The sequence below is a fragment of the Cyrtonyx montezumae genome, unplaced genomic scaffold (genome assembly GCF_038088225.1).
Source record: "Cyrtonyx montezumae isolate F1298 unplaced genomic scaffold, pur_monq_1.0 scaffold_17, whole genome shotgun sequence".
Taxonomy (NCBI): domain Eukaryota; kingdom Metazoa; phylum Chordata; class Aves; order Galliformes; family Odontophoridae; genus Cyrtonyx; species Cyrtonyx montezumae.
Window position 1 is genome coordinate 3,491,803 of NW_027071903.1, and position 22,113 is coordinate 3,513,915.

A 22,113-nucleotide genomic window follows, 5' to 3' on the forward strand; every position below is an offset into this window, starting at 1 on the left:
TTAGTTGAAGTCAGTGGAATTGTACCGAGGATGAGCTTGGACTGGTTCAGATAAAAATTTTTTCCTAATTCATTTTCTTTTGAATTTTGAGTAAACATTTATTTTATCACTTTTTTTTTTCTAATACTTCCATAGGACACATTACAGCAAAAGCAATCTGTTTAGAAGATCATCGTACACGAGTTAATTCCTCTTTCTGTGGTCCAAGGATGAAGCCTTTAACTGAAACAAAACTATGCAATACTAATCCTTGCCCAGCACAGTAAGTTCTCTTTATTTTTCTACCTTTCATTATGCCTTATGACTGAGTTAGCTAGCAAGGAAGTTCTCTGTGATAGGCACCCAGAATTGTACAGCCCGCTAGATGAACCCATTTTTATTCTGTAATTTAAAGCAGTAATTGTTTAAAAATGTTAGTTGTGTAGGCTTCTGCCCAATGATAATAATAGAGGCAGTATTTCTAATGTTGCTAAGCAAGACCTCCTGAGGATTGCTTGCAGCTCTGTCACCATGCTGGGGTTAGCTATGTGACACTGAGTAAATCTAAGTTACTTAGAGGCCCATTCTGCCACCTTTACTCACCTTGAATCAATAAGACCATTTCCTGAGTAAAGTGCTACTCCCCATGTGGAAGGTTGGCCTTCTGACTCAGATTCCACATATTAGATTAGGCTAAAAGAATCTTGTGAAGTGCAATTAGTGATTTTGGGGCAAAATTCTTCATACAGTATATATACAGAGGACTATCTTAGCCAAATAAATTGTCAGCAAAGCTCCTGCTCCCACTAAAATAAATATAAAGACATTTCTTATGTTAACAACCTTATTTTCTAAGACATAAGAAAGGTGAGATGCAAAGGAAGACAATGACATATAGATAAGCCTTTAGAATCCAGCTGGTATAAATCAACAGAGCTCCTTTAAAAACAAAGGAGTTACACTGATTTATAGTAGCTGTGGTAGGAGTCCTTTGGAAAAAAATGTTGTGTGTTCATATAATTAAACACAGTATCATGTGGCTCAGAATTTAAATGGGGAGATTTAAGGGTACACTGACTGTCTGTCTCCTGCTGGTTTTTTTAACATTTGGACTCCTGGTTTTTCAACTTTACTATAAAATTATAATAACACTAAAGATCAGAAAAGACTTTTGACTTCCAGGACAGGAGATTTTCTCCAGTGATATGTTGGAAAAATTTAATTGTTGCATAGGAAAATTAATATTGTTTGAAAACACAGTTCAAGTGCACGAGCAGCAGAAGGCAGAAGTGGAGGAGCTCTAGTCCTCGTGTCATCTGCTGGTTTTACTGGGTGGTGGTGGTGATGAACCCAGTAAGTGTAAAACCACTTAGTTAAGCCCACTCCAATACTTGATAAAAACAACACATTTAATAGGTTTTCTCTGTCTGCCCCAGTGCAGAAGAGGATGATGGGGTGAGGCAAAAAGACAGACATGCTCTATGGTAGCGTTGCTTTTGCTGCAGAATCCATAATTTGCAATATGTTTAACATTCAAAAAAACAGTCCAGTAATAGTTTGGAATTTCCTGCAAAATTTAAAGATTACAGCAGAGAGCACAGAATCCAAATGGTAAATTACACATTGCAACCACAAAAGGATAGAGATAAGACTTAAATAATGGCAGCATGTCACATCAGAGCCCCATGTTCCTGCTTCAGCAATTTCTTTAGATTGCTTTTAGCCACATGATTTTCTGAATACTAATTTTAAGTAATCTTTGTAGCCAAACACAATCTGTTTGCATGTGACTTATCTCCTGCCAGAATTATTTTTAACAGATGAACATAGTATCATGTAGGCAGAAATGTGGTGTCTGTGATGTTCCCAGAGTCTTTTTTCATCAGCTTATGCTCACCTTCATTTTCATGTAGCATTGTTATGCTGTAAAACTTCAGCAAAATGATTTTCAGATTTTCATCTCTATTTTCTCTTTCTGAACCATACAGAGAATTTCTATTTCTGTTAAACAGATACCATGACATGTTTTGAAGATCCACTGGTATAAATATCACTGAAAATGCTGAATGTCCATTTTGACATGCAGTCTAATATTTTCATGATTTACTACAACACAGTTAATAACTTGATCCTTAAAAGTAGTACAGAAATAAAAACTGTAAAAGCCCCAGGCTTCCCCAGACTGTGCATTTGGGGAAAAAAACAATTCAACTGACTGATTAATTCTTTTTAAAACCACATGGGGCGACATTAGAAAAATTAGTAAATGTAATGGAGGAAACGATAGACAGCAAATAAAGAAGAAACAAATATGGTGGGCAGAATAGGCAAGGAAAGAAGGTGACTAATAGATGAGATATGTCTGTTTTGTGACTTGAATGAGAAGATTCCAGACTTGTAAAGGTCAGTGAGGAATAATTGCTGTATAGGAACAAAGACTGCGAGAACAAAACTGTCATCCCAACAGTAAGAACACAGACATCAGAACCACACACTGTTGCTGGATTTCAGAACTGTCAAATCTGCTCATAATTACTTAGTTATTTGAGCTAATGAAAGATACTCTTGGATCATAGCCCAGATAATTCTGGAAAACGGCAGTTTACTAGAGGACATTAAAGCAAGTTTATTGCCATCTCCTCTACAAAGAAGAGAACTTTCTGGACAGTCAGGCCAAATAGACTCTTAAAATGATTGTTTTTGATTGCTCTGCCAATCATGGTTGTCAAAAACATCAAGAGAAACTAATTAAAAGTCATTGAATGGATTAAAACTATTAACTTATTCCAGATGTTTGTATTGCGAAGGTCCACATACTTCTAAATTTGACAAAAACAAAATTACAATGTGTTCTGGATAACTGCTGACTTTTCATATTAATATTTCCTTGTCCTTAAATTGGGTCATTTTATATTTCCCACTTCTTTTGACAGTTACTTGAAGTTTCTAGATTGAGAGTTGAGATCAGTTCTGTTCCCAAAGGAATTTTACCCAAACAGGACTTTTGTATATTTTAAAACAATTAAAATTAGTTTTACTTTCAGGCAGATGTGATCAGACAGGCAAATGGGATGCTGGTCATCTTTCAAACAGTAGGAAAAGAAAAAAAACAGCAACCTTTCTTGTCATTAAAACTGTATGTGAGCAGCTATTCTAGTCATCGCAGGGTGAGTGCTGTAGGATATGTAGGATAGGCCAAGCAGCTGGATTTGAGACCAAAATAACCCACAACCTTTTCTGCTACATAAATTATGAAAAATCTGTAAAGTACTTGAATTCAGTGCTGCGTGTTTCAGTAACAGATTTCAAGTAATCATTTAATCATTCCTAATTTCCTCTGTTTTCTTCACTCATTTCCCATCTTCTTGTTCCTTATGGTCGTACATTGGAAGCCTTTGAGGACAGACACTTGGTTGTGTGTCTGTGAAGGGTTGGGGACCCACCCAGTGCTTCAGTAATAGAAATACTGAGCAGCCATTGACATTTCAAAACTGAACTCAGCCTAAGGAATTGGCAGTGATTCTTCGGTCTTTGTGTAATTTTAGTGACAGCATGCATAACTGAAGCTTGCCTGTGACTGGAGTGTAGATTTGCTGAACAGCTTTTACTGGTTAAGTTCTTACTGTTTTATTTAGATCCCACATCTTCTGTCTGACAAATTTGTTAGTCTGAGATTTAAATCCTCCAAACTCTATTGACAGGACTGCTGATTTTAGCAAGTCTATTCTTTTTTGCAACTAGAGGCAAGCTGAGGTTTGATATTGTTATCACTGGACACTACCATGCCAACATTTGTCAGGCTGCCAAAAATGCTCTGGGGGGTTCATGCCTACTTAAGTTGGTCCCGTTCCTTCCCTGCAATGCCACCTGTTTCCACATACCTGATTAGGTGAACCTTCTTCCAGTTTGTGGGTTTTTATGAAAGAGAAGATAACAAGGAAAGCAGCATAACAGCAAAGGTTACAGTTTTCCAGTGAGACAATCTCATCTATTTATAGATGTGCCTTATCAATCAGGCTTTTGTTTTGTTCTCTTCTCTGTTAGTCTTCTTGGAGGTCTCTTTAGCAGCTGAAGTGGCAAAAGTGGTCATTCGCTCATTTCTTCAGAGAATATTTTTCTTTTCCATTTGTAGGGAGTTTTTCAGTTAAAATACTGACGCAGTTAAAAAGGAATGATGATTTGGTAGGCAGATCTTTAGATTTTCTAGATACTCCACCAGCCTTAATGGCAGTGTCTCTCTCTGTCCCCATGGAATTTCAGATTCCAGATTAGATTCATAGGCAAGTTAATTCTGGTAGATGTGAACTGTATATTTTTAATACTGGTTTTTCTAGTTCTATTACTTATATTTGTTCCCAAACAAAATGTTTTCTTCTTTGAAGAAAGATTAAATAATTAAGGTTTTTTGATAGCTTGAAAAGATTATCAGTACATCAGTAGATCAAGCAGAATCCCTGAATAATTCACGTTTGATAGGTGGCTCACACGTGTTGATAAAGTGAATTGGCATCCTGTGTTTCTAATATATGTTTTCTCTGTTAAGCTGGTCAGCGGGAGAATGGAGCGCATGCAGCAGATCCTGTGGAGGGGGGCAACAAACTCGTCTCATCCAGTGTGTCCAGAAAAAGGCTTTCCAAAGAGAGGAGGTGGTGGCCCATTCCCTGTGTCCTGTTAGTACCCCTACACAAGTGCAGATATGCAATAGTCAAGACTGCCCACCTGAGTGGAGCCCTGGACCATGGTCTCAGGTAATCTTTAAAAATACTTGTATTTTCTATTGCTGACATATTAAAACTGCCAAAAATTCTACACAGAGAAAGGAAATGGTGCAAACTGTGAAAATCAATATTGTGCACATAGTTCTATTCATAGAAATGATAACTTGTAAGCTATATTTTAATGAGCCTTGATATGTGGTCAGACAGGAGGGCTTCCAGAAGGGAACATGTGGTGTCCTTTCTGGTGCATACAAACAGATTGAAGATCTTTTCTGGTTTCATAACTTAAGGCTCAGAGAATTGAAAGCCATTAACTCCTGTCTGAAATAAGTTACTAAAGCAGTATGAACTTTTGTTAGAAATGAGTGGTGGTCAAGGAATGAAGAAATATTTGGAATCGTTAGTTCACACAAGTTTTTTAATTGTGGATTGATAAAGGTGTGATTTACATGTACAGTAATTGTTTCTGTACTTTTGTCTTTGTCGGAGTAACTCTTCTGTAGCAAGAACACTGCTGCAGTTAATCTCCATGAGGGGCATAAGGCCCCTAGGCAGATTCCTGTGTGTACACACCCTGCTTCACAAACCTATGAAGAGCTTGACATTAAACCAGTCTGAGTTAAAAAGCACACACATGCTTACACAAAACTCTGCTCTGCTCTGTCTGTGACTACTGTTGCTGCTGGCATGAGCTGTGAATGTAAGGATAAATCAAGTGTTGGGAAATCTTTAGATGTAAGAGACAGATGACAGTAAACCTATACACAAAAGAATTATTTTGATTTTTCCATATTCATTTAGTAAGACTCAAGGTGGAGTTGAATTTACTGCAGATTTTATTACTCCTTTGTACTCCTCTTGTTACTGTTATTCTTTAGGTGTTTGAGAACAACTTGACCTAAGCTTTCCAGGTTGAGAAGCACAGATTGCTTCTTCATGTGAGTGCCTTGTAACGTACTGGGACAGATAAGTAACTTTCTCTTCCAATGCACGTGAAGAAAACGTTACTATGGCAAAAGGCTGTAAAAACAGATATGATGACTAGATATTTAAAAGGGAAGAACAAAACCTTCAGACACATCCACAATTTCAAACTTTATCAAAAGTTTTAACACAGTTATCCAAGTCCACAAGCCCTCACTTGTGGAATTATTGAACCAGGCTTACTGAACAATTTAGCAAAGTTTTAAGAGTCAGCTGAAAGCTGCTGTATCACAGGCTCAAAAGAGTTAAAGGAAAAAATGCAAACTACACAGTCTTTCTTCACAAATCAGAGAATCATTTTAAATGAAAGGCTTTTCCATCTGTTTGGGGATAAGATTACAACCAGAGATTTTTCAGCAAACAGGTATTTCTGTTCTATTTCAGTGCACTCTGCTTTCATGAAATCCTTAGAAAACATTCATGATTTAATTTGTACAGTGATAATGTGTTAGTCCACACTGGAATGTACCTATTAATTAGTATAAGAAGAAGAACACTTAGAAGAGGGTGCAACAAGGTAGAAAGTCCACAGCATTATTTCAGAGCTGTTCCCTCATTTCGTCAGAAATGGCTCATTAATGCATTTTGTTGCATGCTGAGGCAGTGAAAGCTATGGAATGTCTTTTCAGATGAACCACAATTAAGCAATTCATATTTATTCACTAGTGACTTGTCCTAAGCTTTGTTGTAACCTTGGCAATTAACTTTGGTCAAGCATCTTAACCATTTTCTGTATCAGATACTGTCTTCTTGTGAGATTCATTCAGTGAAGGAGTTATGTATAGATTCCCTACATAGATTTCTTTGCTGCTGTCTCATCCCTCTGGGCCAACATGAGGACAAGATAACAAATAGTTGAGAACATCTTGCTGCGGGAGATTTTCAGATGGGAGGTTCGAAGTAGCTTTCAACTATGCTGTCTAGAGAAAAAACAGTTTTGCCCGCAAGTCCACCTTCCCTCATCTACAGAAAAATAAGATATTACTTGTCCTACATGGGGGCTGTTAAGAGTTCATAGTTTACAAAAAGACAACACTCAGATGAAAAGTTTAAGACTGACATACTGATGTTGCTGTTGTGGAATTTCAAGTTTACCTCTGTTAGAGTGGCAGCTACAGAGCACATTTACAATGGTTTCTATGTTCTGCTGTAAAAAAAATTATGACAATTTACATTTCTTCTAGCTCAGATGAATATTTCTTTCCATCACAGTGCTCCAAAACTTGTGGGAGAGGTGTTAAGAAACGGGACGTCTACTGCACAAGTACTAGTTCTCCCAAGCTTAAAATCTTGCCTGAAAGCATGTGCAGCCAAGACCATAAACCTGAATCCCAGCAGACTTGTGTGCTAGGACGCTGCCCCAAAAATGACCGGCTCCAGTGGGTGATTGCTTCCTGGAGTGAGGTAAAGTACTGCTCACTACTGTCTTCCTTCTGTCGCTTTGAAAATGTTGACTTGGGGACACAAAGTCAAACAGCATAGGAAAAAAGAAAAGCTGAGCTGACATTTGGAAATCAGTTGTTGTGGGCAAGCCACAATAAAAACATTCAGATGTGCGCAGATGTACTCAATGTCTTTGTCTTTTTGGACTTCCAGTGACTTAGCTTCATATTTCTGTTTACACACGTGGACTTTAGGGTTTTATAATGCTTTTATAGTTTTCATGTAATTTAGGTTGTCTTGGGCATAGCTCAGACTCCTTTGAATGTGTTTCTATAGAATTAAAAGATGTGCTTTGCTTTTACAGTGCTCAGCCTCCTGTGGCCCGGGTGTACGCAAGCGAGAACTAAAATGTGGTGAGAAAAGCATCCATGGGAAATTAATCACCTTTCCTCAGAGAAGATGTAGAAACATCAAGAAACCAAACGTAGACCTGGAGGAAGCTTGTAACAATGGACCCTGTCCATCCCAAACTTTGTATAACATGGTGTCTGGCTGGTATTCCTCACCCTGGCAGCAGGTAGGAGCAGGAAGCTTTCTTGTCCCTCCCATTCCATCCATGATATGTTTTAGTTCAGTTAACTTCTTTGTCCTAAAATTCAAGAAGGCTTCCCTAAAATGTTACTTGTGCTCCAATGGCACTTGATTCCACAATTGTTTCTCAACACTTCCTTTTCAGTCTTCTGACTGCACTGTAATTGAACTATTACATAGATATATGCACAATGTATTTGAGGATCTGCACAGATTGCCTGAAATTCCCTAAATACAATGATTAATTAGGGGATCAGTCTGTATTTGTTTCTACATTCTTGCAAATAAGCTTCTGTATTTCTGGAACTTATCTACTTTATGAGTCACATATCAATGAGCCACACACTCATTCAATAACATTTACATGAAACAACGTATGCCTGACAATTGTAATCAGATGAAAATGATCACATTTATCTTAAAGACAACTTTTCACGAAACACATACGAGTAAAAGGCTTATTCATTCTAAAGTACTTCATAGATCTTCCTGCAAATGCATAGTGTTTTTCCCCAGATACTGCTATAATTATGTTTCCAGTGGGAGCTTTATCTCTGCTCCGACAGCAGGATTGGACCCAGAGGCTTAGAGTTCAAAAGAAGTCAGTGCAGCCAATGAGGAACAGGTTTTCTAAAATATTCAGTTTATGTCTACATGTCTAAGTAAGGAACCAAATTTTCAGTTGAATCCTTAAATAATCATATTTTCAAAAGAGTTCAAGTGTGTAGAACAGACACACACACCTTGGAAAATGTGGTCCTGACGGGGATCACCAAGCATCAACACATCTGATCCTGACCTCTCTCTGAAAGCCTCAGCTAAAGCTCTTCAAAATGTTTTCCTTTGGCTTTCATAGACTCTGAGGGACTCTCTATAATTAAAGATTTTTTTGCTGTTGTTTCTTATCTACAGTGTACAGTAACATGTGGTGGGGGAGTGCAGACCCGGAGCGTACAGTGTCTGCGCCAAGGGAGACCATCCTCTGGGTGCCTGCCCCATCAGAAACCAGCAGTACTGAGAGCCTGCAATACTAACTTCTGCCCAGCCCCTGCAAAAAAAGGTAAAACTCAGCTCTGTGTTCTGCAGCAGCTTATATTAATACACATGGATATACTTTATGTCCAGTAAAAATCACCTTTTCCAGTTACGCCTACTGAACATTTGTACTCGACATGTTCTTCCACAAACAAACAACTTTTCCCATCTTTGCAGCTTTACAGTTACTCTCAACACTACATCTCTTCTCAGAGTTAGCTCTCTTAAAGCAGACTTGAGAATAACTGAGAGAAAGTTTATAAATAGAGATGTTTAAAAAACAAACAAAAAAAAAGTGTTGTTTTTAAAAAGTTAACATGGTGTTGTTCTGAGCTGCACCTTCAGTTTATGTTTTGGTGAATGTCCTATGCTGGTACTCTTTTATGATTAATAGTGACTTTTGAATTAAACAGTAAGAACTTGCAATTTATTTTTAGTGTTTTAAAGTCCACCCAGGTGTCAGATAACACCCTGGAGGTGGTTGCAAAGAAATGCTTTGTCTAAAGTGCAGTTTTGCTTCTCCTCCTGATCAGTATGGCACAATAGGTCAGGGAAAATGAAATTCAGCTTTCTTCCCTACTTGTATGTCTGCTATATCTCTCTTCATGTCTTTAGTGTGTTTTGAGTTCTGGAGTAGCAAGAATCTTTATGTCAGTGTTGGAATGGGAATGATCTTACAATCACCAAAGGAGGAGAGTGGTGCATTTATCCCATCCAGTGTATTTGCTCACAAGCTGGTTACAGTTTGTGACTCCTTAAGTGAGGAAAAATATTAACGGAGGTCAACGCTTGCCCATTGTATTAACAGTTACCTAGAGATGTTAGAGCACTTCAATCATTAACTTTCAATGTAGTGTACATCAAGTGTCTTGTTACCATTTTAAAACAAGATGCTGAAAGTACCATCTATAAAGGAAGCTGAATTGCAAGAGAAATCAAGTAGAGCTGGGAGCAATGGTCAACCTCTGGCCCTGCACCTTGTAATTTGATGTTAGGCAACAACCCCTCTCGTCTGTAATGATTCATGATATTCACTGTGCACACGAACCCTGCAGAACCTAGTGGTATCTGAAGAGCTAGACTGTCCCACTGTAGTAACTCAAGGCATGCAGAGTATCGAGCAGACCTGAATTCTAACAGGGATATACTGATTAAATGTACCTGAAACACATAATTGAGCACTTTTCCTATTTTTATAATTAAATATTCTTAACAATTCAAATGGTAATTAACATTCCTAAAGTAGTTCTGCTGTACTTCAGAATTTCTGTAGTTCATCCTCTTCTGTCACGATACAGCAAGCACTCTTCCTTCACCCCAGCCTCCCTTTGCTATATTTCATGTCTGAAGTAATGTCTGTTACTAATTTTGGCCTTGGCCTGTTTCTTTCTTGCCTCACATCTGCAGGAGCCCTTTCACCTTTATTATAACTGGGTCGTCAGGCTCTAGAGATCAATTATCTCCTCACTGCTCTCTAACTTTCTGTCTAAACCAGCAAAAAAAGAAGGAACCAGCTGTGCTGGAATCACATCGAAGCAAATCAGTCTCCATTATCAGTCATGCAGCTCCAGCTCAGTGATCACAGTTGAGAAATTAATGTTTCAGGGAGAGTTTACACACTTTCCTAGACAAGCTGGGTCACTTCCATCTGTTAGATTCAGTTACGGTCACCATAACTCTGAACAAATCCAAATGCTTGAAATAAATCAAAATTAAAACAACATGTAAATACTTGAGTAAATAGAAATAAGGAACTGACAGCCTGGTCTGCATCCATTGAAGTTTGTGGGAGTCTTTGTGTTCATTCCAATAGCCTTTGGATTAGGCCCCAAGAATAAAGTTTTTGGCCATACCTCTGTAATGCTAATGTTGCACTTCAGTCTTCAAAAGGGGGACAAAGATTTATTAACATTACCTCCTCAGTGCTTATTATTAAAAAAAAAAAAAAAAAAAAAAAAGACCAAACCATAACAAAAACAGTCACCTGTAATTTCCAAAAATTAGCCTTTACATGGAGGGTGATGGTCCCAGCGTGGAACAGCTTTCCTTGCCTTGAGCTGAGCAGCTTTTCATCTGTTGACTGCTTTGGTGGAGAATCCTGACGCTCGATTAAGGTGGTACGCAGTGTGTCACTGAGCTTTCTAGTTCCTATAAAACTGTTCAGGGGCAGTGTTATCTTTGCATAACAATAGCGTTTACAGATGGGATTCTGTTTTTAAAAACTGAGCAAGAAAATGGCAGTATTTTCCATTTTCCTGTTCATCCAGATAAATCTGAGGATGGTAAAGGTACAAAATTATCACCGTTGCCATCATAAAAAAGGTAATTAAAAAAGTGAAGTAGTGACTACTCAAAAGAAATTCATACAGGGAGATCGAGATAACTCCCCAAACCGCATGCAGACAACACTGGCTAGATTTTCTTCAGTGTCCCCTTGTGAATTCCTTTTACTGACCATGTTAACAGAAGTTCTGAGAGTGGAATGGAATCTTTTCCCACAGTTATAGATGAGATTTCAGTTTAGCTACAAATTTTGCTGAATCTCATTTAAATGACTGCTCTCCCAGACATTGTGAATTTGTTTATAAATCATCCATGTGAATCACCACTCTGCTCTTCTAAAGACAAGTAAAGCATCCACTCCAAAACTCTAAAAAGGAGCAACTGTGAAATGTTTTTGAAGCTACTGGGCCATGGGTATACATGAGCTGCATGTAAGTTTGTGAAATGAAATAGTAATGATAAATTTTTTCCAACTTCTTTTTGTAATTAGTCAGAAGTTAGGTTTTCCAGAACAAGACATTGCCATCCTGTCCCTATTCCCATTAGTTAATTAAGTTTTCACCACTATGGAATAGTCCTAAAAAAGCCTGGTCCATGCCACCTAACTGAAACACTTAGGTTACAAGAGCAATTCCTTTCAATCCCTAAGGAGCTAAATGCAGAGAAATAAGTCACTTCGTAAAGCACTGGTGAAACTACTGTCTGATTTGTAGAAATGCTAAAACTGCTTGCATTTCTCTCTCTCAGATGATCCTTCTTGTGTGGATTTCTTCAGTTGGTGTCATCTGGTACCCCAGCACGGTGTCTGTAACCACAAATTTTATGGCAAGCAGTGCTGTAAATCATGCACAAAGAAGAACTGATAGCAGCACGTTACCTGAACCCTTCACTGACAAGATTTTTTCTTCAATTTACGTTGAAACTAACTTCACTTTGAGTCAAGACATGGTGCCACACGAACCACTGATGGAAGAGATTTTTTTCTAAGGGAATGTCTGAGGTGCAGTAATTGTTGGATAGATGTTGAAAAATGAATGTTTTTTTTTTTCATTTGCTGACCTCACTAAAGTACAGGGTACTATGGATCACTTGAACACTGAGACTCAAGGGGCAGTTCTTCTTTCCTTAAAAATGTCACTTTGCACTGTCACACATTACGAGGAAGAAAATAAGGTAAGGATGCCTTTTCTGGCTAATTTACCAGAATGCTAAGCAAGAAATAAGATTGCAGCATGGCAGCATGACAGACCACAGAATCACCAAGGTTGGAAAAGACCTGTAAGATCATCCAGTCCAACCATTCTCCCATCACCAATAGATCACACCATCAAAAGTGTTTCCTTCTTTGTCTTCTGAGATAATATGGTCCCAGGGTAAGGAAGCTGTTCACTGCCATTTTCACAGGAAGACTTTCAAATACTGCTGGGAGAACCCAGAGTCACGCATGTGACCATGAGAAGTAAGTGCACTACAAAGATATATGGTGCTTCTCTATTGCACTTGCTGCTGGAAAAGCAAGTTTTGCATCATGCTTATGTTGTTTTGAAGAATTCATTTTCTGCTTTGTGTAGGAACTCAGAGGTTAACTAGTAACTTGAAATGTATTCCTAGAAATATTCAGCGTTAGAATATTTGGACTTTTAACATTGCTGTGTTACAAGTAAAATAGAATTTCATATTTCAACTAACTCAAGGAACTCAGATGTATTGAGCTCGATGTTATGTTTTCAACTTCCTAAGCTCATAAGATATGTAAATTTTAAATTTAAACTTGATATATTGAAGTAGGTTTTTTTCAGAAGCTATAGGTTGCTTAAATGCCAACATACTGAAAAATGTCTTCCTTTTAATCTCAAATCTCTGCAAATTTGGTTTCATCAGTTGCCCAAAGGAAATATCCAGAACATTACAGTCCATTAATTCATGCCAAACTTCTCTAAATAGTTATTTTTTCATACTAGTGATAAGAAAAAATTGCTAATACTAAGCAGATTTTTCTCTAACCAAATAAAAATCATTTCTATTTTTATACATTCTCTTAATACTCACATTTAGCTCAGAATCCACCAGCAAACAAACAATTGTAAATACTATTTGTCATCATTCCGTATCAAGATGTGCTATGACGCTGTACACCAAATGGTACAACTTAAAAAGTTTCAGAATTAAATAAATCCAACCCAACATATTTGCCAAAACCGTTCTGAGACAGAGCTGTGTTCTACTGTAATTTTCTGGGGAGCGGCTGTGAGGGACATATTTATCTAATTCCACCCAATCCCACAACTTCTTTTGATGAATGTAGCTGCATTTTACTGTTAGTTTGTTTTTTTTTTTTTAAAGTATCAATTCAGCATAAGATTAGCCAGCTCAGCACTAATGCCAGACAGTGGTCACTTAAAATTATCAGTTCCTTTTGCAACAATTTAAATTAAAAACATGGATTCCTTGATATTTAAGAAATGATGATTGGAAAAATATCTCAACCTACATTGCTCTGTCTTGATATTTGACATTGTATAATTATGAACTCTTTTCTAGGAAAACAACAAGGGTTTTTTTTCTGTTTTCTGTTTTGTTTTTATAATGATGTCCTTTTTATTATTTGATGTAAAATAATTAATTTATTAATGCATAGCTTTTCCTTTATATTTCTTTGCTCAATTCCTTAAGAGAAAGCTGAGAAAAGAAAGTGGTAGTGTCAAAAATATGACTTATGATGTAAAAAAAATTAAAAAAAGCAAAAAATATAAGTGTATTATTTAATTATTTTATAAGCTTTGTAATAAAGTACTTTAACTGTTTCATTATATTTGGAATTGTAAAATTCATGAATAAAATATGGAGGTTATAAATAAATATCAAGTAATATAAATAGTGTATGCATTTGTTTGTGTTTATGTGGATGATGCCTTAATATTTTAAAAACATTTTCTTCTATTTTCTTGCACAACATAATTGTCTAATCCTGTTGACTCTCAACCTATTCCAGTTCTGTGGAGGGCAGCAACAAAAACTGCCCCCACATGAGTGTGTTCTTCAGGGCTGTGGAAATTTAGCCACCATAGCATGAATTTTCTGCTTAACCCTGCCCTTGCCAATCAGGTTTTGTATGGGTTAATATTGGTGGGGAGCCCTCAAAACAGTGGATTTGAGTGTTAACAAGCCACTGTGATGAATGGTGGGGAGGTCATTCCTCTCAGGGACTCAAAGTCAGGCATATATTCTAAGGTCATGTGAAACTTGTCCGCTTTTGAAGTTCCCTTTACAGTGGTAAGTGTGGAATGCATGACTGACTCTTCAACAAAGTGAGAATATTGCAGCTGCCTTTCAAGGGTAGATGGTAGTTCTCATTTGAATGGCCTACACTACCACTGAAGCAGTCGGTCTGGGCTCTGCCCGTTTCAGCCATGAAAAAATAAAATGGACATAACTTCATGGTTTTACTTTCAGTAACAATACAGAAGCTAAAATACACAAAAATACAGATGCGTCCCTGTATGCAACACAAAGCAGACCCATGCATTTATCTACTAAAGACAGCATAAACACGTATGTACGCCAGAGAACCAGCATGTTTCTTCCCTACATGTATTTATCTGTAAGGTGATTTACAAGAAGCCTTGTGCCACAAAGTACTGTTTTGGTTTATTTATTATTAGTTTTTAAACAGGCTCTCCTACCTGCCTAGGGAAGATGGAAGCTAAGAAGTTTCCAAGCCATTATCCAGTATGGACAAATAGGGACTGCATCTATTCTCTGGCACATTTTACATATACTCTCTAACATTTATTTGCCACTTGTCCCTTCAGTCACGTCTTTTACAATAGCAAGCTCTAAGAGTGTTGTTGTCAGAAAATACTAAGCTAACTTCTGATTCACAGTACAGTCTAGTAGGTGCTGCTAAATGATAACTCATTCTGCTCCTGAAAGATTCCCAGCAAGTGCTCTTTTGAACATGACTCGGACTAGTGATTTAAATAACTATTAAGCACATCGAAGAGCTCAGACTCTAAACTGCTTTGTGTTCTAGTCCAGAATTTTGGAATTAGAACGAACTGACGGTTGTCAGTGAATTACAGAGCTGTAGATGGATGTTGAAAGAGGAAAAATTGCATAAAGATGTGCTATTGTGTGGTTGGATCAACCCCAAGTCCACAACTGCTTTATTGCTAAGCCCTCACAACGGTATTTGGTATACAAAGCTTGGCAGTTTTCTAGAAGTATATTGCTGCAAGGCTCACTTTGTAAAGCAGAATGGGGTCTTTGCACAAAGGAATAGCTCTCCTTCCTGTACTCAGATTTCATCGCTCAGGTAAAGGATGCATCTGCCTAAAACTCAAACAGATATTTAATGAATGGCTTGATTGTGTAAATCAAACTCAGCTACCTTGGATGCCCAGAAGACATGAAATGTTGGAGAGACATGAATATTTTGCTGCATGTGGTTTTCTAGTAACACGATCCACAACCCCTATTTCCTTTACTTTTCAGCAAATTCTATTCAAATGCATCAATAAAATAAATTAACATGATTATTTCTATTGTAATGGAGGTCCAACCCTACTGAGTCAATGAGGCCCCATTGTGTGCAGCACCCTGTGTGTGCCACCAAAGGCTAGCTGTCCCAGTATACAGTAAGAAACAATAGGGAAAGAATGTGCTAACAGTAAGCTCACTGTGCTCAGAAGTGCTGCTCATGGGTCACTGTCTGTCTGGACATTGCAGATAAAATCTGAAAGCGAAATTTTGATGAACTATCTTGACTGTGTTTTGAAAGCAAATGCAAAGCATTGCTAAGGTCTGAGAGGACAGCAGAGCTAGTGGGGGAACTGTTCAGCTGCGTTCCTGACCAAGGAACGCAATATGTGTGAACCATTCAACGTGTTAGCCTGGCAGTTATCGAGGACTGCTGAGATGTTTTTGGCAAGGAAGTAAGTCATCTTGCCATCAGAAAGAGTTCTGAAATAAGAAGATACAGCTGCTAAAAAAAAAGGCCAAATTCTTCCCTTGCCAATCTTGTATGAACATAAGCCAAATCGAGCTGCCCTTTCCTGTCTACTTCCTGCACATTATGCACCATTAGCGCAGCTTTTCTTCTCTTCTAAACAAACTCAGGTCCGGGTTGGGCTGAAATGTGCCCTTCGATGTATGTATTTCTGAAGTTCTTTATCTTGCAACTTAGCCTGCTTCCCACGAGAACAGGCAGTGAAGGACATAATGGGGCCGTATTGATTGGCTTGCACTGCAAAAGGCACAAATACTGGCTGCTGTCTGCAGCATTGCCCATGGCAAGTCATTGTCTCTGCCCTGGATAGAAGCAATTAGATCACTCTGCCTAAAAAACCCACCTCTGAGTGAAAAAAATACCCTTTTAAGAAGTTATACTTCAAACTAATAAATATGTTATGTACTTTCTATTCAATAATAAGTTTTCAGTCATGAACAGCATCTGATTTCTCAATTCTGCCAACAGAGTCTTGAGCCTCTAGCTAAACCCTTACTTTTGGACTTTCAAGCATTAAATCAAGCCATTGTCACCATACATTTCAGCCTTCTTAAGTACTGAGTACTTAACAGCGATTTAAGACAGACCCTTACTATCCTTTAGGAGAGTCGGGCTGCCAAGCCTTAGTTTATTATGTTCCGTTGTGATAATGTTCACTAATCCTTTTGTAACAACACAGGAGAACCGACACAAAAGCTTATTCAAAAATCATATTAAAAGGCTTATAATATGAATATTTACTCAGGAAATTCTTACCTATGGTAAGTAAACAGGCTTCATAGAAAAGCATACATAAGAATTCCATTTCTGATACGTATGTATATCTGCATCAGATTTGTCTGAAGGCCTTCTCCTCAAAGCAGGAATCCCCTGCTTGCTCTCCTGTTCTTCCATGGAAATATCGGCTCTCTCATAGCTCTGTTTAGATTACATGATATTATGAAGATATTCAGGACATCTGCAGGATTGCAGAGTTGTTCTTGTACAAAATACTTAATCCTATCGATAGTACTCATTCTGAACAACTTTCCTAGTGCTTGTGGGATGGTAACGTACAGCAACCATTGTAACTCCTTACCTTGTGCTCTGCTGGAAACTGTAGTGACAGGCAGGAGTCCTGCAGGGCTCTGCAGAAGTGGCACTTGAGCATAGAAATAGATACGTTTTCCTTTCGTGAAGAAAGATAAGAGAAAGTCCCATTAGTGCTTTCCCTGGGCGCAGTAGTGACTGTTTCACTGGAAGAGCCGTCCTGGTGCAGCCTGTTCTCCAGGGCAGTGGAGCTCACATTTCCATGTTGTACATTCAGTGCACCTGTTGAACAAATAAGAAGGAATTAAGGCCTTTTCCCAAAACCAACAGTGATTTTTCTATGCTTCTAAATGAAATGTTGACAGTTGAAAAATAATTGTTTTGTTGGGATGGTTTTCTATGTTATATTTTCAATATCCAAAATGAATCTTCTCACAGTTGGTTTTTATTTTTCTTTTGTTCTTCCCAAAAACCCTGCAAAAAGGAAAGTGCTACTACATTATTCATTCTGTTAATGATATTTCACCACTTACTCATCAGAGCTTAATAAGAAGATTCCATAATGCAAATTATTATTTCACCCTTCACAAAATATAGTACACTCCTAAGACACTAAAAGAGGTTGAACTTTCAAAGAATTTAACTGTACAGCCACTCTCCATTGGTAGACAGTACTTTAATCTGACCAGAACATCTCATTTCTAGACACAGATATTGCCTGTCAGCAGAAAGTTCTTCAGCTGAGACTTTGTAAAAATATATTTCAAATACTATGTTGCCCAAACTACCACGAATTACTCATTATTGTCTTTGCTGGTGTGTGGGAAAAGCCGACCAGCAGTCAATGACAGGCTGTAAACACAGCTCCAATTAAATGTAGTATATACTTCTTCAAACTGTACTATGTACCACAATTTAATTTTGAGGTTCTTGGTGTCCACTTCTAAAATGCTAGTTACAAACCAAAATTACTTATGAACAAACTGTAACATCTAATTTGGAAAGTATTCAGCTACTGAGTGAGCCCTTAAGATGGTACATGGGCAAATGTGATATGCATCTACCATATTACATGTTCTGAACTCAAATTGTTGTTGTGTCTTGTGGCCAGTTAACATCTAATTCTGACTTTTTTTTTGTTTCAACTGCAATTGAACTTGCAGTGAAAATTATGAACTGGTTGTAAGCTTCTTGTTTAAATATTCAGCTTGCTCAGCATCATAAACAGCCTATGGGCCTCTAGCTAGACTAGACCTATGTTACAGCAGCCATATTGATTCAAGAACATATCAGTGCAACTCTCAGGTAGCTGACAAAGAACATAATTAAGACATACTTAACATCTGGCACACTCATCAGCCAATTCATTTGTTACTTAGTACCATAATTTTACAGTGGACTTTGTATATTTTAAGAATCCTATTTGATCCCACCAGTCATACTGCTATCGGCTACGTAGAGCAAAGCCGGAGAACCTGCACCCATGCCACAGTACAGTGCTGTAGATTGGTTATGAGCAGTGGTGAAAAAACTTCATCTGAGCTGAGAAGTTCACAGAACTGCTCATCTGATAGGTGAGGTTTGATGCCAGACCTATAAAGTTTGAGATCACTAAATGCAAGGTTAAAGAACATCATGTTTGCTACATGCACATTGCTTTGGTTCTGACCCATGTTCCAGTGGGGACCAAAATTTAGTTCTCCACCTTGAAGCATAACTTAAACTCAAAATAGAAGGGAATTTATCTTCTGACTGGCAACAAGCAGAAAGGAGATACTGCACAGAATATGCTGATACTCTCTTGTTCTTGGTTGGCTGATTTGTGCTTTCCTTTTATACCCATTGTTACATCTGTGAACAACAAGGAGGAATTTTTCTCACCCACATAAGATCATCCAGACATTTTCAGATGCATTCCAGTATTATTGCATATATATATATGCACACCTCTTCAACAATATTCCTGTGGATTACTAAGATCTGAGTCTTCACTATTTTGCACTGTTGTAAGGTGGTAGATTGTTTTTGTGGCTTGTTACTTGCACTGAGAAAGGAAGAGGGAATGGAGAACAGAAGAGCAGACAATCTTCTGGTTCGTTGTGGACATTACACTTACAATACAATAGTCTGTTATGTTTTGTCAGATGTGGTCCAAACAAGTCATTGCTTTCAGCCCTTTGACCATCCATCTGCAGTTCAGTGTAGCTGAAGTATCCCCCTTCCATAAGCTTGGTTAAATGCTAATTTTCTGGGGGACTCAGTTCCTCATATCGGCATGAAGCCAAATGCAGTGGGGTGCTCTTATTGGCTCTGGTGAAGTACTGTTATGCTGAGAGATCATGATTTAGTTTTCTTTTAGATCAGAATAGAGATTACTTTACCAAAGCAGATTTTTTGATCTGCCACACAACTGTTCTTATCTACGTATATGCAACATGTAGCACAAATCTTCCAAGCTTGCTTATATGAGGAACTAAATTAAGTAAAAAAAGAAGAAAAAAAAAGAAAAATTACTGTTTCGTGTATGCTATCTGTTCTTACTCAGGAAATAACCAAAGTAAAGAAAGCTTCCTAGATGACACAATCACACTTTGCTCAAGGACAGAGTACCTCAAGAACTGGGTTATTGTTGATAGGGGCTTTTGTAAATGCTCTTCCCTGATCTTCTAATTAACCTTCTGAACCTTGTGCCTACTGGATGGATCCCAGCCAGCAACAACCAAAGAACTCTTTGAAAGCAGAGTTTACACCTCAGTTTCCAAACTGTATCACTGTAGCATTCTAACTATATATACGAGAGAGACAAACAGTGGATTTGTCTTTTTGAAAACAGCAGCTGATTAAAAATAAAGTATCAATAATGTGAGAAACATGCAGTCCAGAAACTTTCAGACATTTTGGCACATAGCTCCGTCTCTCTCAGACAATTGCATCCCCCTTTTCACTGCTTCTCTCCTCCTGTTCCTCCTGTTCTAATGCTCCCCCCTCAAAGCCATGGGGGCAGTGGGAGCAGAGCTGGTTGTGAAGTGTCTTAGGATAATCCGCTTTGACAGGGAACTATGCTGATTACAAGTTATGGCTTTGGAACAGTAAGGCTCCCACTGCTGTTCACGTACAAATCACTGCATTCTATTTAAACCTTAACAGTCACATCTAATCAAGAGAAAATAAGGACAGTTTTATGAATTCCATGAGAAAAAATTCCCCTCAGGTGTAGGCTGCATGGTTTGATCAGCTCCAGTATCATGTTTTAGCATTTCATGTTAATCCTGCAGATACTAAGCCAAGAACACTAGCTTTCTATACTCCCAATGGCCATGCAAAAGCACTTCTGCAATTTGTTTAACTGAAATAGTAACTTGTAGTATGCAAATTAAGATTTATGATAAATGAAAGCTTAAAACCATGCGTTTATCTTCATGAGTAAAAGGTATCACGTATTTGCAAGGTGCCAAAAATACGAGAGCTGGGCAGCGAACAAGTGAATTACAACTCCCAGAAGGCACTGGTGAGCTGTACATCAGCATTTTGTGTCCTGATGACAGGAAACAAACTATTTCACAGTCTAAGATTTTCTGGAAGATACGGAGTTGACCCAGCCCCCAAGCCTGAAGTATCTAGTTTCAGTTTTTCCAATTGAATATTGTTTAAGTGTCAGGTAAATTCAAGGTTTTCAACAAGAGTACACTAAAAGAAAAATTACTGTTTTATGGAACATAAGTATCCTGTTGAAAATACCACGATGGGAAAAAACTAATCAAGTACAGATAACATTCATATTCTGTACTATTCTCCCGACCCATGTACACACAATTAATATAATTCCCAGCCATGTGCTGATTCAGCTTTGCTGCAATTACACTAAGGCAAAGACAAGATACTGCTCATTGCCTATCACATCTTTCTGGGGTAATACAGTCTAACACAGACCACGTAAGAAAGATTCAGAGATGCTCTAGAGAGATGCAGTCCTGTGTGGTCTTATTCTGTGCTTTATATTCCGCAGAACTGAAGACAATAGGATGACACATGGACTAGAGAGAGATCTGCGCATACTTTCCTTCATAAGTCAGGATTTCCAATGAACAACACAGGAAAATAGAGATACATGCCCAAAGTTCAGCTCAGTCTGAGCCTTGGGGTCCAATTTTCATCTCAATCAGAAATAATTTCCCATAAGTTAAAGGATTCATAACCATACAAAATCAGTACATACAAGCCAAACTCAAACCACATCTGGCTGTAACGACATCTGGCAATAAGGTAATACCTGATGCAGTGGTACAGGCCTGGGGAAGAGTGGCTGGAAAGGTGGCCAGCTGGACCAGAACTGGATGTGGGGATGATGGTCAACAGCAGGTTAAACACAAGACAGCAGTGTGCCCAGGTGGCCAAGAAGGCCAAGGGCATCCTGGCTCGCATCGGAAACAGCGTGGCCAGCAGCACTAGGGAAGTGACAGTCCCTTTGCACATGGCACAAGTGAAATCACATCCTGAACACCAAATACAGCTTTGAGTCCTTCACTACAAGAAAGTTAATGAGTTGCTCAAGCATGTGAAAAGAACAGCAAAGCTGGTGAAGGTACAAGAAAACACAAGTTCTGAGGAGTGGCTGAGGTGACTTGGCCAGTTTAGCCTGGAGAAAAGGAGGCTCAGAGGAGAGCTCATTGTTTTCTACAAGGACCCGAAGGGAAGCTGCAGCAAGGGCCTGTCGGTCTCTTTCCTCAGGTAACAAGCAATAGGACATGAGGAAATTGCCTCAAGTTGTGCTGGAGTGGTTTAGATTGGATGTTAGAAAGAATTTCTTCATGAAAAGGCAGGCTAGGAACTGGAAAATGTGGTGGTGGAGTCCCCATTCACAGAGGTATTTCAGAGACACGGATATGGCACTAAGGGACATGGCTTAGTGATGGGACTCAGCAGTTCAGGTTGATGGTTGGACATGAAAATCTTGAAGGTCCCTTTCAATCTAGATGATTCTATGACTTTAACTAGAGATGAAGGATGTTAAATGAACAGCACACTTTTCTTTTTTTTTTTCCCTGAATCTGTTTTCTGGAAGCTGCTTTACTTCACCTTTAGCTTACTGGAAGAACAAAGTAC

General features: G+C 38.3%; 1 protein-coding gene across 1 annotated transcript in view; it reads left to right on the forward strand.

The window, feature by feature from the left end:
- Window positions 1-11,836, forward strand: part of ADAMTS18 (ADAM metallopeptidase with thrombospondin type 1 motif 18) — a 65,253-nt gene extending 53,417 nt beyond the window's left edge. The window contains exons 18-23 of the mRNA XM_065734240.1: window positions 136-262; window positions 4,523-4,727; window positions 6,894-7,085; window positions 7,429-7,641; window positions 8,568-8,715; window positions 11,721-11,836. Of these exons, the coding sequence (XP_065590312.1) occupies window positions 136-262; window positions 4,523-4,727; window positions 6,894-7,085; window positions 7,429-7,641; window positions 8,568-8,715; window positions 11,721-11,836 (1,001 nt within the window). The remainder of the gene's footprint in view (window positions 1-135; window positions 263-4,522; window positions 4,728-6,893; window positions 7,086-7,428; window positions 7,642-8,567; window positions 8,716-11,720) is intronic.
- The last annotated feature ends 10,277 nt before the right edge of the window (window positions 11,837-22,113 follow it).